At 35.3% G+C, this 16,188-nt stretch overlaps 1 protein-coding gene across 3 annotated transcripts in view; it reads right to left on the reverse strand.

Moving 5' to 3' along the window:
- Window positions 1-520: 520 nt before the first annotated feature.
- LOC106663298 (protein disabled) overlaps window positions 521-16,188 on the reverse strand; it is a 47,802-nt gene continuing 32,134 nt past the window's right edge. For 2 of the 3 annotated variants that reach the window (XM_014388010.2, XM_024227390.1), the window contains 2 exons: window positions 13,270-13,716; window positions 521-10,521 (listed from right to left, as the gene is read on the reverse strand). In XM_014388010.2, coding sequence (XP_014243496.1) covers window positions 6,652-10,521; window positions 13,270-13,716 — 4,317 coding nt within the window. In that variant the 3' untranslated portion in view covers window positions 521-6,651. The remainder of the gene's footprint in view (window positions 10,522-13,269; window positions 13,717-16,188) is intronic. The other variant, XM_014388011.2, reaches the window with a different exon arrangement.

Raw genomic sequence — 16,188 nt, forward strand, 5'->3', positions numbered from 1 at the left:
TGGCGGTCAAAAATAATGAAAATCTCTTAAAAACTTTGTTTTTATAAAAGAAACAGAATTTTTAGTAGATGTTTTATAATTGAAAATGCAATCTTTGGATCTCAATGGTGTCAGTCTCTTATTTAGATCAGTTAATCAAAGTTGCAGATTACATTACAATTTCAGCAAGTTTTTACAGAAGAATTAATTTTTTTTTCTTTCTTTCAAGTAAGATGATATAGCACACCATTAGTAAAATTTCACATTTTATCTAGCAGTGTTGAGAATCTCCGGCATGTAGAGAAAGGTCGGCTCTGTATAGAGAGCGTGTAGGAATACCATCCGATATGAGAATTGTGGTTGAGCAGAGAGTATTTTGTTGACCTGTTCTGATTATTGAAGGAAACGGGGTTTTCTAGTATATAGTTGAGCAGATAATGAATATTTGGGTCTCCTGTTCGTATTTTTGAAGGAAATAGGGTTGTTTTATTGTATATAGTACCAATGTATTGTTTTGGGTTCCCTATTGTGTGTGCTGAGAGTAAATGCAAAGTGTGAGAGGGTCAACAGTTACAAGAAAGGAACCTGCAATCCGACACTGCTGGCAATATGTCTTTTGATAACTAATCTAAAAACCCCTTCCCTTTATTATTTTAATCTTTAATCATTTTCTGCTGTAAGCCCCGTCAACAGTTGTAGTTTTAATAAAAAATTCTTTTTTAAAAAGTAATTTTTATTCCGAGTATTTAATTGGCACCCGAACAGGGTCCGGCGAAAGTTCTTTTGAAAAGACCAATTGTCTTTAACTTGAGTGATTAATCCTGGGGAGAAGCAATTTGAGTTTTTACTCTTAATTCACTGGGTTCAACAATAGAGGACTTCAGAGCAACTCATGGTCATACACCCCAACAACAGCTGGACAAAATCACCTTACTACAAAAGATCTGCACCATCCCCATCATCTTCATAGGAAGAAGACTCCTAACCTGTTGATCAACCTTCAGTAAGTGATTCCTTTTCACATAATAATAGATCAAATATTTTGTCCTCCACATTAAACATAGTTGATAATGAACTATCGAAATGTTTGCCTACTGATATCCTAATACCATAACCATCCATGTTATGATGGTGCGATGTACAAATTGCCCAATTTGATTGGCACAATACAGGAAATTTATACCGCATATTGTGCGAATTCTCGAAAAAGATTTGAATCACTGGCTTCTATTCAGAGCTGGAATGTGCCGTTAGATGGCCCTGCAGAAGCAGTACTCTTGAACAACAATGCTACCCATATCACTGATCTAATAAAAACACTAAACAAGAATTTTGCTGGCAAAAGAACAATTCCTGTTCTAACAGCAGAAATAACAGTTATGAAGTCAAACAACTAAGAACACCCCCAACTAATTTTTAAATCGACTAGACAATAAACGATAGTGATCATAAGGTATAGGATAGTTGGCATCAAGATCAGTTTTTACAGAATCTTAACTGACCAACTTGATGCCACACATGTTAGAACATCGATACATGGAATTCACCCAACACTTGGTGGGTTTTACAACCTGAAAATTTAGACACAGCTAGAAGTAAGTTAATAACTGTAGTATTGACTTGACAAAGTTGAACCCTAGCCTAAACATAATAAATAAAACAGACAGACAACCAACTACGATACACACTAACTATAAAATACCAAATTACAAACCCCCTCACAAAAGAAAATACCAAACTATATAAGTTCCACATGCCATCCTGAAACTGCAATATCCCCCTAGATCTCAAAATAAATTCGACATTCCCAATCGTAAGTTCGTTTTGCCTAATGTACTGGACTTTAGAAAATAACTGAAATGTACCAATAGATGCGACGCACGAATACTTCAGACCTTCTCATTCCCAATCGTTATTCATCGTCTAAACAATACCAGCAATTCCAACCTCATCAAAAGCCCAATTAAAAAAAAAAATTAATAAAAAAAAAAGTTTCAAAATGTAGACTCACAAAATACAGTTTTCATAAATTTCAAAAAGTAGATATTACTGAGTAATGCATTATAATGAAAATCCTGAAAACTTACAATTACAAAAGCAAATAGAACAATTATCAAAATCGGTTAATAGCATCACAAAAAAATTTGATCATTTTTTTTAGGCTTGGGCAACAACCCAAAGGAAGGATTTGAATTAAAATCAACTAATAAATCACTTCCCCATTTTGTTGATAATTCACACAGAAGACGGCTTTATTGATTCGGGTTCACTTAAAAATTACATTAATCCCCTTTGATAACTATATAAAGAGAAGAGTCATTGTAAAGACTCCGGCTAGAGAAATTAAAGGAACTGAATATGTTCTATTTGATCTCGAGGAAATATTTTATACTAATAATAAAAAAAAAAATATATACCTATTCAATTTTTCGGATAAATACGATATTTTATTTGGACATGAAACTTTAAGTTGTGTTAATGCCAATGTTAATTTTGATAAAAATGTATTAGAATATGAAAAAGGTAAAAAAAAATTTGTTTCAAACTGAACCAAGAAAAATTAAGCTTAAACAAGGGACTAACATAGTCGAGCTGCCTGTTAGGTCAATGCCGAACACAAAAATCACGATAATAAAACCCTTCGACAATGGAAAATATAGGATTAACGAAGGTTTGGTTAAAATAAAAATAAGAAATGTAGATGTATTGTCTATTCCAACGAGCTAATGACCATTAGTCCCATGCCCATGGAAATATATGAAATTTTTGAATATAAACCAAATGATATTAATAATTTTGATAAAGATAATGTTAAGAGACAATTGTTAAAAATGTGTCTGTTGTTAATATTTTGGGTTTTGTTTGTCTGTCTTTGTTGATCTACCTGATTGATCGGGTACGAATGCACTGCCAATATTACTGCACTATGTCATCTATCAAGGCGAATTAGACAACATTCGGATCTTACTGAACAAAACCCCCAAAATTATAGAAACCTATCAAGTATAAAAACTCAAATCATACCTAGAAGACACACAGAACAAACTAGGCCGTATTCACCTGAACACCAGAAATAACAATTTTAGAATCAAAAGAGATTTAATTAATGGTTTATGGACTGTAATCCCTTGGCTAACTGGAAATATGGACCATAACGGCAAAGAAAAATATGATGAAATATTAATGAAAGTTCAAACAAATGAATATACTTTAGAACACAACGTAGAAAAGCAACTATCATTAAATAAACGTTTAATTAAAGAATTCATTAAAGAGATAAGAATTGTTCAAGAAAATAATGTAAAATTACATAACCATCTTAAATATTTCGAAAACACAACGAATACAATAGAACTTACCCAGAAATATACAATCCTATTTACATCACTATCATTATTATATAACAAAATAAACGACATAGCTGATAGCTTGGAATTTTGTAAAACAAACGTAATCCATTCCAGTATAATAACACATAAAGAAATTAGGGAATTAACATCAAAAACTCATGTATCATTAATATCAAAGGATCCAGAGATTTTATGGCAAATAGGGAGAGTACATTGCTCCATTCATAGTGACTTCATTTCTTATTTTATCCGATTACCCTTACATTCCCTATATTTTCCTATCGTACCCAATTGATTATGAAGGTAAACAATCATCACGATTGTCCATCCTTCTCTTATTGTGAAACACGAGAGGTTACTTGCAGGAGACCGTACACTACTAAAGATAATTATTATTGTAAAAAAAGTCTAGATTAAATTATCCATGTATAAATGGAATATCAGAGGAAAATGATGCAAAAAAATTGTGAATTTTACATCATACCTCAACCAAAATCATTTATTAAGTATGTTAATGTCATTAATCAATATTTATCTTATAATAACAATTAACAATTAAGACTCATAGTAATACGAATATTGTACATCTACAAGAAAAGCACTAATATTATTAAACAAAAATGAAACACTAAACAACTTTGTTAAACCATATACATATTTTGAATCAATTATGAAAAAGTATATATCCGTTGTATGTAAACATCTAATTGTGAGTTTTAAAACAATCCATAAATCCAATATTAATGTAGACCCATTGGAAGAATTAGTTCAACTGCTAGTTAACCATTATAAAATTATGTATGTAATATTACTAGTAATGACACTCTTTGTAATATGTTATCTATTGTTTAAGAATAGAGAATGTTAGAAAAACAGCAGTTATCATCAGAGCTGACTAAGCTCCAAGCAGAAGAGATAAGCAAACATCTCACAACATCGAAATTGAACCCGAAGAAACCGGTTGAACGCTGAGGACAACTTTCATCCTGAGGAGGGAAAGATCCTGTAATCCGACACTGCTGTCAATATTTCTTTTGATAACTAATCTAAAAAACCCTTCCCACGCTATGCGCTTATTGTTGTAACCGTTAATCATTCTCTGCTGTAAGCCCCACGTCTGAACAGTTGTTACTTCAATAAAAAAATATTTTTTAAAAAGCAATTTTTATTCTGAGTTCATTTAATTAATGGCAGAATATTCAGTACCCCATTGACCATTAGGTTAGTTATGATCGGTGTAAAAAGCTATGGAGTATCAATTACTCCACCACCCTGAGTGAATGGAATGTAAATAAAGAATTTATCTAAGAGTGTGTGTCTAGGTTTAAAAACTGCTTGGGCTAAAATGACCTAGCTGTTGTTATGCTCTAGAATGCAACATGTGCGGCTGTACGGATAAAATTTTGTTTACCAACCCGAATTCTATCCAAGTGACCTCTAAACATCCATGAACACCTCGAGCTTATCGAAGACTGGTGCTAAAAGTGGGGACACAAAGAAATAGACTTCTAATCAAGTCAGATACATAGGACTATACCTAGACAACAGACGTCGAATCCCCACACAACAAGACTTGGACAGCTACGAAGACTTCTAGGACTGAAATACATTGTGACTGTCAACAGTAAACTAACCTTAAATCTTTATTGCAAACATATTGGACATACATTGTTCTGCCAAGCCATCCAAACATCCAATGCATTCTTCACTACATCACCAACCTTACAATGACCTCAAAAGTCCTTCTGTAAACAAGCTGATCCATTCCAAATTCCAAAAGTTTCCCTCCAACCTATTGATCCATTCTAACCCTAGTGCTCAAGCCCTCTCTACACCCATTCCCATCCTGAGAACCTGATATCCTCGAGACCTTCTTGCCCTTAAATTCCTCACACCGAGTGCCAGTATTGGATGTAGTGGTGGCCTTAGTGTTATTGCTGTGACTGTGTGAAAAAAATGATTTGTGATCATATTTGTAATATCTAATAATATGTATATGGAAAAAAAAAAAAAACTTATGTTACTAGATTTACAGATTAGATTGTTAAAAATGACTGTGTGCCTTTTTATTACGTACTTCCTGGTTTTTATTATTTATTGGAAAGAGTATGTCAATTATTCAAAGTATGCAAAATAATTACAACACATATTTAAGGTTTAAAAGATTCCGAAGAAATAAACTATGAAATACAAGATGAAAGCCAAGAAAAAAATAGTTTTTGACTTGTTAATCAGTCTGAATGTTCCATTAAATTCTCAACAATGCTAGAAAAAGGCTCGGACTTGTCGATTCGAACTTTTTAAGCGGAAGTAAGAACTGACGAAGACCGAATTGAAACTAAATGCCGCTCTATTCATCGGTTGATAAAAAAAAAAAAAAAACACATTTTTTCTTTAGTAGTACAGTTATTTCTAAACGTCTAATGCAAAAAACTACACAATTTGACATAGATATTCCAAATATTAAAAATGGGGGGGGGGGTTAAGAATGACAAAGATTTCGTTTAGAAACCAGAACCATTCAAGTTATACAATAGAAAATTTTTTCCCTTAGAATAAATGAAATATTCCATCGAAAGAATTTAACTTTTCACGAATGAACAATTTACATATCGTCTTGAAAAATTCATCGTGGACGTTTTAAATTCTGATTTTCATTTTGCAATTTTAATTGTGCCCTGCAGTTTGAGAAACACCGCTATAGACAAAGATTTTTCCAATGAGATATTGGTTCAATGCGTTTACATATTTTAAATATACAACTCAATTAATTAATGACACTATATGCGAATATAGTGGTGGTTTTTAGTCTATTTAGACTAAGTCAGTCATTAAATAACAATTTTATTTGCATATAAATGATTATTATTATTTTTTTTATAAATGTTACTAAAATATTTCTAGTAGGTTTGTTATAATTACACATTATGTACACTAGGAATCTCTTTTATCTTTTCCAATTTAGAGATAATTAATGCATATATTATTATTATTATTATGTATTTATATACATTTAATACCGAAGAATAAATAAGTATAAACCATTTATAAATTGCATATAAAAAGCCGTACAAATGGGCCTTATAAATGATTGTGTATAAACTTTGCTATTCACGCGATGTACAAGTGTTAAAACATGCCTAATCACACTTAATATACAGATCTTCTGGTACTTTGTTATATAATCTCTTGATTTATTTTCAATTTTAATCGACAAACTTTTTTTTAATAATCCTTATCTTACTATCCGTACTATTCAATTGTCAGGTCATACTCGTTTTCCCAATTATATACTTATTTAAACGTAATTTCCAAGGTAGGATCATTTTGTTTCTTCGTCAAAACTAAAAGCGTTAAAAGAATCCGCCCATTTAGATTCATGCCCTAATGTTTTGGATAATTTATCTTTATTGCGATGAAGAGTGGTATTTTCTTCGCAGAAAAAATCATCATCGAAAGGATCGTTATTTCTAGCGAAAATATTCACCGATTCTGATTTTCTCAGACTGGAACTTGAATCAGAACGTTTTAAGTTTGAAATTCGACCTTTACAATCAGAATTGTTTCCTTTTTTATCAGTCATGCATTGAGCAATGTTAACATCAGACATCTCGCATTCAGGATGAGTGACGGTCTTGGTTTGATGTGGGACTTTGTGCGAATCAAGTTGGGGGGGAACGGATTTAAAACTTTTTGTGTTTCGGGTTAGAGATTCTGCTTGATTTGCACTTTTAGGGCGTTTAGCGACGTCAGATCTTGAAGGTTTCGGCAATTCGGGATGTCCAGGGAAAATCTCATCACTACCTCGAGGATCGCTTAAATCACTGGATGCGCTGCGACCACTACATCTTCTATTATCTGGGCTTGTAAAGTCGTCTTCAAACGGTGACTGTTGATAAGAGCGAGAAATTTTGTTTCCAGAACTATCGCGGTACTCGGGTTGACTATGGATATTTGAATGAGACGGATATTGTGAAAAATCTTTTACTCTGGAAGAGTCGGTGAATCCTGGCTTTTTATGAGTCTCAAATGGCACGGGCGATGTTTTAATTTCTGGGTCAAAAGCATCTGGCCCACCAGGGCTCTCCTTAGAAAAGCTGAATTGCGATGAAAAATCATCTTCGAACGGTGAATTTTGACTGTGCTTTCGTCGTTGCTTTTGACGTTGCAATGTTTGTGCCTTTCGCCTATAATCTAAGTCAGAGCAATGGCCCTCTCGAGACCTCATGTATCTCCTATCTGGAAAATCGCTATCAGACGAATGATGACCTGAAAATTGTCTTCTACCCCTATCACAGCTTCTTGGCCTTTGGTTCCAATGCGAGCTTTCATCATCATGCTCCCCGTATTCACTATCCCAGTGCGAATCGTGACTCCTTTCTTTACAGTATCTATTGCTCATTTTCATTCCAGCTTCAGCCCAGTCTCTTTCTCTCCAATTTCTATTCCTATTATGTACATCTTCATCCCATTTTCTTCTTCTTCTGTCTATGTAATTACGTTTTTGATACCTTTCATCGTCTTCCCAAGCGTGAGGCTCATTTGACCACATTTTGACGTTTCTCGGTTTCCTTGGTTCTTCGTAATGCCTTCTCCTTTCATCTTCCCATGATTGACCCCTATGTTTTGGCCTTTGGCATACATCATCTTGCCATCTAGAACCTTCCCATTGATCTTCGCTCAAGTCTCTGTCGTCTTCTTCCCACGGGGACTGCTCACGAGAATTCCAAGGAGACATGCGTCTTCTTCGCCCTCTTCTTGGACTTGGATAATCGTGCTCGATGTAACCGTGTGTTTCATTGTACAACGAGTCACCATCACTCCACCCGTTTTCTCTCCATGATGGACTCCATGAGCTGTGTTCCACTCGGCCATCCCACCCTTCTTCCGATTCTTCGTCCTCTTGCCATTGGTTTTGTTTATGCCTTCTTACTTTTCGGTGTTTACGCTTATCTCTGCAAGCCGGCGATAAATCGTTATCTTTGCTCTCTGTAGACCAGGGCGATATATGCCCTTCACTGTGTATACTTGATGCACTTTCAAGCGGCATGTTGTTACTGTCAAATTTTGCCCATGAAGAATTTATTTCTGTACTGCCTTTGGCCTCGGCGACACCTTCAGGATGAGAATACTGGATATTATCATTTACTTTATTAATTGTTGCTCTATTTACAGAATTATCGACTACGCTATCAGGTTCGAGTTGTTCTTTGAGAGTTTCATCAATAGACTCTTCTGGTACATCTTCCTCATCGACTTCCAGGGCGCTTATATCTTCTTCCATTATTGTTGCTTCCATAATTGATTGGTGTTCTTTTGTAGTGACTGTCGGAGATTCTGTACTCTCACTATGAGGACGTGACTGAGGTAGAAGATCGGTGTCTTCTTCCAGCCTTGACGGCTCAATAATACTATCATCCTTATCACTCAGATCTTCATATTTATCATCACATTTTTCAATCGTTTCGTCAAGACAAATATCTCTGAGAGCTGCATATCTGTCTTCTGACGGTGGTTCAACATTTTCAACCTTAGTCGGCTCACCCGTTTTTCTCTCGTCTACTTCATCGAACTGATTTGTCTCAACCTTGTCGCCAACTTGTGTTTCCTCATTAACTTCTTCACACTGCTTTTTCTCCTCTTCAAGGAGCTCTCTAAAAACTGCATATTTATCAAAAAGAGATTCTTCTTCCTTCTTAGGAAATTCGTTTGAAGTAAAATGCGCTTCAAATTCAGCTTTAAAGGGAGCCCCTTCATCCACAGAATAACACTCGCTGTTTAAAACAGCTTGTGAATTTAAATCTTTATTTTGATTATCATTATTAGAAAGCTTGGCTAAACATTTTGTCAATTCCTGTAATGTCATTTTAGAAAGCGATGTGGGAGACATGTTTAAGGTAGCCGCAAGATCGCTAAACCCTGTTTTTGTTAATTGACTGAGAGTAATATCTAAAGATTTATTAGCAGAAGCTGCCGAAGAAGAAGGTACCGTTTCCGTGCTGGTCACGGTTGTAGTTGTAAAAGTGGGAGGACTGGTGACAGCAGCAGCTGTCGAACTCGAAATCAGTTTAGTAGAAGCGTAAATCTCACTCGTTGCAGAAACGTTCTTCGCAGCACTCTTTTTCTTCGGCGGTGGAAGGAGGGGAAAAGGCTGTAAATAGTATTCAGTATCTGTACTCGGTTTTCCGATAATTTTTGGTTTCCTCGCTGGCGCCGGTAAAGGAGGGCTGTTAATATTGGTAAAATGAGTAGTCTGATAATTTTCTATATAGTCGTAATCAGAATGAGGAGGCCGGGGTGGAGGCCTTGAAGAGATGGCACAAGGAATCCGTTTAGGAGGCAGAGGAGGAGGCTTCATGCTTAAACAATTGAGAGCAGATCTAGGAGGAGGTTCAGGCGCCGAACTGTCATTGTACTGTTTTTCAGGGGTGGTAAAATAAGTGTTTCTCGATTTGATTGTTACACCTTCCATTATCGGGGAGTTCCTCTCGCCATAAACATCTGACGTTTGAGATAGCATTTTATAGCGAGTTTTTTGTTTTGGACTAGGAGGTTTTGAAATCACACAACCTATTGTGTTTGTTTTTTGGTACCCTCTAGCTTTCCTAGACTGTATCGGGCTGACAGAAGCATATTCATTTGAACCTAACTTTTCCGGAGGGAGCGAAACTTTTAACGGAGTCGATTTCGAAAGTTCACCCGAGAAAGTGGACTGTTTCACAGTTTCAACAGTTGCATAGATATTCTCGATTTGATTAGGGAACGAAGCGAAATCGGCAAACTTTTCAAAAGGATCACTGCTGCTTGAAGGGGTGAAAATAGATTTGGAAAAATCCACTTCGGAAAATGGATCCTTATCGAAAGGATCGTCTTGAAACGGATCAGAAAACAACTGAGCCGGAGCAGACGTTTTGGAAACATTTCCTTCCTCAGATTTGCTACTCTGTTGAGCCGAAGGTGTATCACATTCAAAATTACCATGAAAAAGGGTTTTCTTATTTTCAACAGGCACCTCCGTGACTAGATCTTTAAGCACTTTCTTTGGCGGATTTTTAAGATCTTGAAAAAAATCCTTCTTGTCGATGTACGGTTTGCTTCGTCCTGTTCCAAGAGGATCTAGGTCAGTGAACACATCAAATTGATCACGTGACGGTGAGAGGTCGAGTTTTTTCAACATGGCATCATCTGCAGCCTAAAAAATACAAAATAAACCATTACACCAGTTTTAATGTTACTATGATTGATCATAAATGCATAAAAGTAATATTGTAATTTTTCTTTCTGGGGTGCATATTCTTGTTTCAAACAAGAATCACCACCCAATGCGCAATTAAGTCCTTTCAATTTGTGCACAAAACAAAAGAAAAAAATAATCACTTTGTGCCAAAATGGTATAAATATATAATATGTTTACTTGTTGAAAATTTATCTGTTTGTCATACAAAAAGTAAATAAATAAATAAAATAATAATAATAATTACAGTAAATGCAACAGAAACATTCCAGGTTCTAAATACTTACTACTAAAGTATTCCTCCAAAACAGTTTTCAAAAATAGTTTTACAATTCAGCTTACATGCACATCTGTGTACACTTACATACACACATGCACGCACACCCTTGTTAGTATTATGTACAGATATGTGTTAGTCTATCATATGGTATATTACAGGAAAATCTATTTTAGATCAATTTCTACATAAAATGTTTCTCATTAAGCAATCGACCATTTGGAAATAAAGGGATCTGAAAATTATTCCCCGCATGAACATGTAGTTAGGTTGTTTCCGATCATTTGGGTCTGCCCATCGTTTCAGTATGTTAGAACTTCAGTCCAATTATAATCCAAGCTGGCGTCCATGAAATCTGAACAGGAATCGATTAAGAAGAAAACAAAAAGTTGCACGGATCCATCGGCACTTAATAAGTGTGCTTTTAGCTCCAAACTAGTCTGGGAATGCCTAAATTGCTTAACAGTCCTATGAAAACAAAAGGTTAACCTAAAGTTCCAGGGCATTAAGGTACGAAGGAAACAGACAGACAAATTAGCTAAGAAGACCAATAAGCTAAGCTAAGAAGGGGTGGCCCTCTCACCCACAGGGCCTGAATCACAACCAGGCACACAGGAGTGCTAAAGTTGGAGCTGGAAAAATGGCTTGAGAAGGTGAAACCCATAGCTATAAAAGAAGTAAAAACTTATCTTTGACTCTTCTTAGTGGTCACAGAAAACAGATCTTTGGATGAAAAGCAACCCAGTTTCAGGAAGCCCTTATAAAGGTACGCTGATTGATCTAAGATTGAACAGGTAATAGGTGCAGGAGTAAAAGGGTTGAAACCCCTAGCGAAACCCCTTGTAGAGGTTCTGACTATTTTCCAAGCTTACATCCATGCAATCCAACTCCATGAGTGGATAAAGAAAAAATGGAAGGTGCACAGATCTCCTTTCAGACAGTCAGGCAGCTAACGCACTACGTATGCTTTTAGTTACAAACTAGTCTGGTTATGCCTAAATTGTCTTAATAATCCTAGGACAACACAAGGTTACCTTGAATCACAGGGACATGAAGGTATAGAAGGAAACAGGCTGATTAACTAGCCCAAACAGGGGCACAGAGAGCTTAATTTGGAGCAGGAAAAATGATCACTAAATATCAAAACTATCACTAAACTGGATAAAAGCATTTATGAGGTAAACTTAGAGATTTATAAATCTCTCAAAAAAGAAGGCGAAGGTACTCCCCTCTCCCAGCAGGCAGGATGTAAGGAAAGTTTAAGACTTCTTTAACTACCACATAAAAAGATGGATAAAGCAGAGACAAATATTCTGAATATCAAGAGAAACCAGAGACATCAACACCTTTGTGAATGTGAGGCACTAGCTGTATACTTTATATTGACTCCTCACTGAGTATGATGGAAAGCCACAACACGTTTGACTAAAATTACAAATGTCACGAGTGTAGACAGACCCAATAACCTGAAGCCAGTTCAAAAGCCATGTTAGGCAATTCTCACACCATGAGAACTACTGAGACAAGGTAAGAGCGTAGTTTTGTTGGCAAAAAAAACACTTTTCATGGTATAGTCATAATCATTGGAGTTCCATCTAGGTCATAGAGGAAAAGAAAGTCGTTAAATACCATCTGTCTATTGTGGCAGGGGCTTATTGGTGCACTTTATTGGTGTTAGTTTTATTTAGATAAAGTTCTTCATTTTTTTTTTTTTGCTTGGTTTAATGTCTTCCCTTAAACATTTAAATTATTTATTTTGAAGTGTTTTTAGTGGTATGAAAATAAATGTGAATTAAGTTTGTTATTCCTCCGTCTTTGAGCACCTTTACATCATGTAATAATGTCATGTTTGTTGATGATTATGTGTTAGATGGGTGACATAATTAGTATGCGTTTATTCGTATGATATGAATCCTAATTTTTATCACATTGTTCATCTTCTTTTTGTATATATGAACTAATATCAATATTATCAAACCTAAAAGTTTAAAATTCACTTTTATAACATTTATTTATATTTAAAGCTAAGATAACAATTTTTTTGATATGTTGAACCAACACTGGTCTAAACCATGTGTTTTGAACGTTACTCAAATGCATTTCGGCTTTGAGATAGTCCCTCACTGAAGGAGGAGTAACATCAAAAACCCACGAGTAGACGGACCCAGTGCAGGTTCTCCATCAATTTTGTGACTGCCACAGATAATGGTAGAAGAAATTCAAAATCCAATAAAAAAAAAAATATAATGAAGATGAGAGGTTCAGGATGAATGAACAAGCCTTTCAACCGAGAAACATTTAAAGTGGAGGGACCTTGTTAAGTCCACAGGGGTGGAAATTTACCATCACACCAAGACAACTTAAGATTCTGATCCCTACGATTCATATTAAAACTACAATTTTTGTTTTTTTTATAAAAATCAACTTACTGCTTCTGAAGGTAAGGGAGATCCAGATATTGTTGTTAAAGGAAAACTTGTCGGTGCATTCGACTGGATTGAAGCTAAACTAGTCGGCAATTCAGTTTCTTCAAATAACGCTTCTGTTTCTTGATCAAACCAGTGCTTTTCGTTCGACTTTGTTTTCTTTCCTGTGTCCGGTGGTGGTGGAAGTTTGGCTTTGTTGGACAGTGGATTAAATGAATCTCCGAAAGGATCCGTTGAAACTTTATTTGTCGCAGCTGGTCCAAAAGGGTCTGAAGGCGTTATTCTATCCATTTGGTTGATACCCTGTTGGATATTACTCAGTTCAAGTTCTAAGTCAAGAAGATCCATTATATGCTCTGGATTGTCAGATCTTTCAACGGCGCTCGCGTTGTCTTTACTTCGTTCCTCCGATTGGTTGATTGGCCGAATTTTCAATGGTTCAATGGATGTCTATTATAGAACAAGAAAAATTAGAAACTAATTGATAATGTAGGTTGTAAATATTAATGGAATGTTGCAATTACTACTAAAAAATTTCATAAGACAAATTAAAAACTGGAAATTTTCTCATACTGAGATGACAAAGGAACAAACAGGAAAAATACAAAACGCTTTTAATTTTTCCTATGCTGCTATAACTGTCAAGCAAAGTTTCTTTTCATATCGTAATCCTTTGTCGAATATCTTGTGTTTTTTTAATTTCTTTCTTTACTCTACTTTATCCAAAGTCCATTGTTTCAAGTTGTCTTTTTATTACTATTTCTATGTTTATTTAGTTTATTTTTGTAATAAAGAAGCCATGTTGATTCCATTTCACCTGGAAACTGCTGATTGTAAATCTTGATTTATTTATTTTGTTATTTCTTTTACAACAAGGGAAGAGACTAAAATATTAGAAAATTACACTAGAAATACACTAAAAGGTTAGAAAAAAACTTTAGAGAGAAAGAATGATTAACTCGGCAACGAACCTAAGACCGATGAAGAGAAAATTTGTGTCATATCAAGAGAAATGAAACTAAAGTCTAAGGACATCTGATGAAATTTAAATCACATAATTTGATATGGATTTAAGATTAAATTATGTGATTTAAGATTCAAGGTTCAAGTGACAACTTACAATACACATTATGAGGTCAAACAATAAAAAGGAAAAAATTATAAAATTTTAAAATCGTTTAATTTTGAAAATTCTCACACTTGACACATACCCTCCAGCCCGATGCATGTTAAAATAGTTCATCAGGCGACTACAAGCGATAAAACACGTGTAACTAGACTAGACAATGTGGCATAATTCACGAGTCCAGATGAAATGAGAATGTCATGAAATAATAGAATGCATTGGATTTTTAACTTCATAACTACACACACCCAATGTGACACACATGTGCATGAATCCGGTCAGGCCATACACACAAACACCCACACTATTCACTAAGTTACAGCAGATTTTTAATAATTTTTTTTTATTTTATAACATAATCCTTTTAAATTAAAAGAAATTAAACTCATTAGCATACTGAAATTCAAATTTTCAAATAATTTACAGCGGATTTTTGCTAAATCTTTCCTGAATTGTTTGGGGGAGTTAAAAACTCAAACACTCATATCAACTTTCTTAAATGCTCAGATGGTTGGTTTGTTTTATAAATATTGATAGATGTTTATGATTTATAAGCTGGAATAATTGAATATACAGTCAACCCTCCTATTTGGCACTCTTATAACCCGGACAAAAATTGCAATAGCCCTCTTTTATCACATTAGTGACAAAAAATCCCCTTGTGATTAGTCAATGCTAGAGGTTTTTGTTCAATTGCTGACTTCTAATAACTCAGTGTGCAGAATTTACAGTTTTGGGCAGAAGAAGCTAATAAAACTGTAAACTCTTCCAACCAAATGCACATTCTTGGGATAATCTGGCTTTTGGACTTGGTAACAGTGGGTTGATGTGTTTTCACTAGGATTATTTCTCCCCTAATAATATTCATTAGTTTTCGTGGTCCGCTTGACCAATTAAAAATGGCAAAAAGGAAGGAAAATTCAAAAGGTGGGGTTGAGATGGGAAGTTAGTGTCTGAGTGGATCGAGGTCACGATAACTCAAGTTGTAGAGTAGCGGCGTATCTAGCCGAAGGTCGTGGGTTCGAATCCCGCTCGTGACATTGACTTTTTTATCTCAACTAAAAACCTTACTTAATATTGTTAAGTCCCTTTAAATCTCTAGTCATAAATCTTTTGAAAGGTAGGTCGTTCACATTGTGTTTTAGGAAAAAATCACAATTCAATAAATTCTTCTAAGGCACCATTTGAGGAACTCGCTGCTCCAACACTATCCAGCTGCTCTGCATCTTGTGTTGAAAGTGGGGTTTGAAAAGCTTGAATTTGGCCATGAACAATTGATGGACAACCAGAGCAGTTTATCCTCCAAATAAAAAATTTCAACTTCTAAACTGAGCAAACGGAAGGTGCTTTTTTCAAAAGCGCCATCACCAAACAAATAAAAAATTTTCCTTTGAGCTACAATTTTCCCTTTGTGGTGATGTCGGGATGACAGATCCTCTCTTGGAAAAGGTGTGAGAAGGCAAGGAAGGGAATTGAAAGACCAGAGTAGGAGGTACCCTGTTTTTGCTAGGGCATTTATAAAAAGGGCTTCCTACTGGGCAAGGATGGAGAAGCCTTCTCCATCGCCCTCATGAACACCTCTCCCATGTGTAAGTACCATACCTATAATAATTACCCCTTATTCCTAGTCAATATTGCTTTATCTCTAGCCTCCTCTCTGCCTTGCTTTGTTTTTGTTTATTTCCTCTAGATGAGAAACGCCTCCTCATCTTTGTTTTATATGAAAGGTCTATTTTCCCCTTCATCTCGAGTTCTGTAGAACCTTTTTCTCCGTTCCCATCATCGAGCCCCTAGGA

This window comes from Cimex lectularius, unplaced genomic scaffold (assembly GCF_000648675.2).
Source record: "Cimex lectularius strain Harlan isolate CLEC.00 unplaced genomic scaffold, Clec_2.1 scaffold195, whole genome shotgun sequence".
Classification (NCBI taxonomy): domain Eukaryota; kingdom Metazoa; phylum Arthropoda; class Insecta; order Hemiptera; family Cimicidae; genus Cimex; species Cimex lectularius.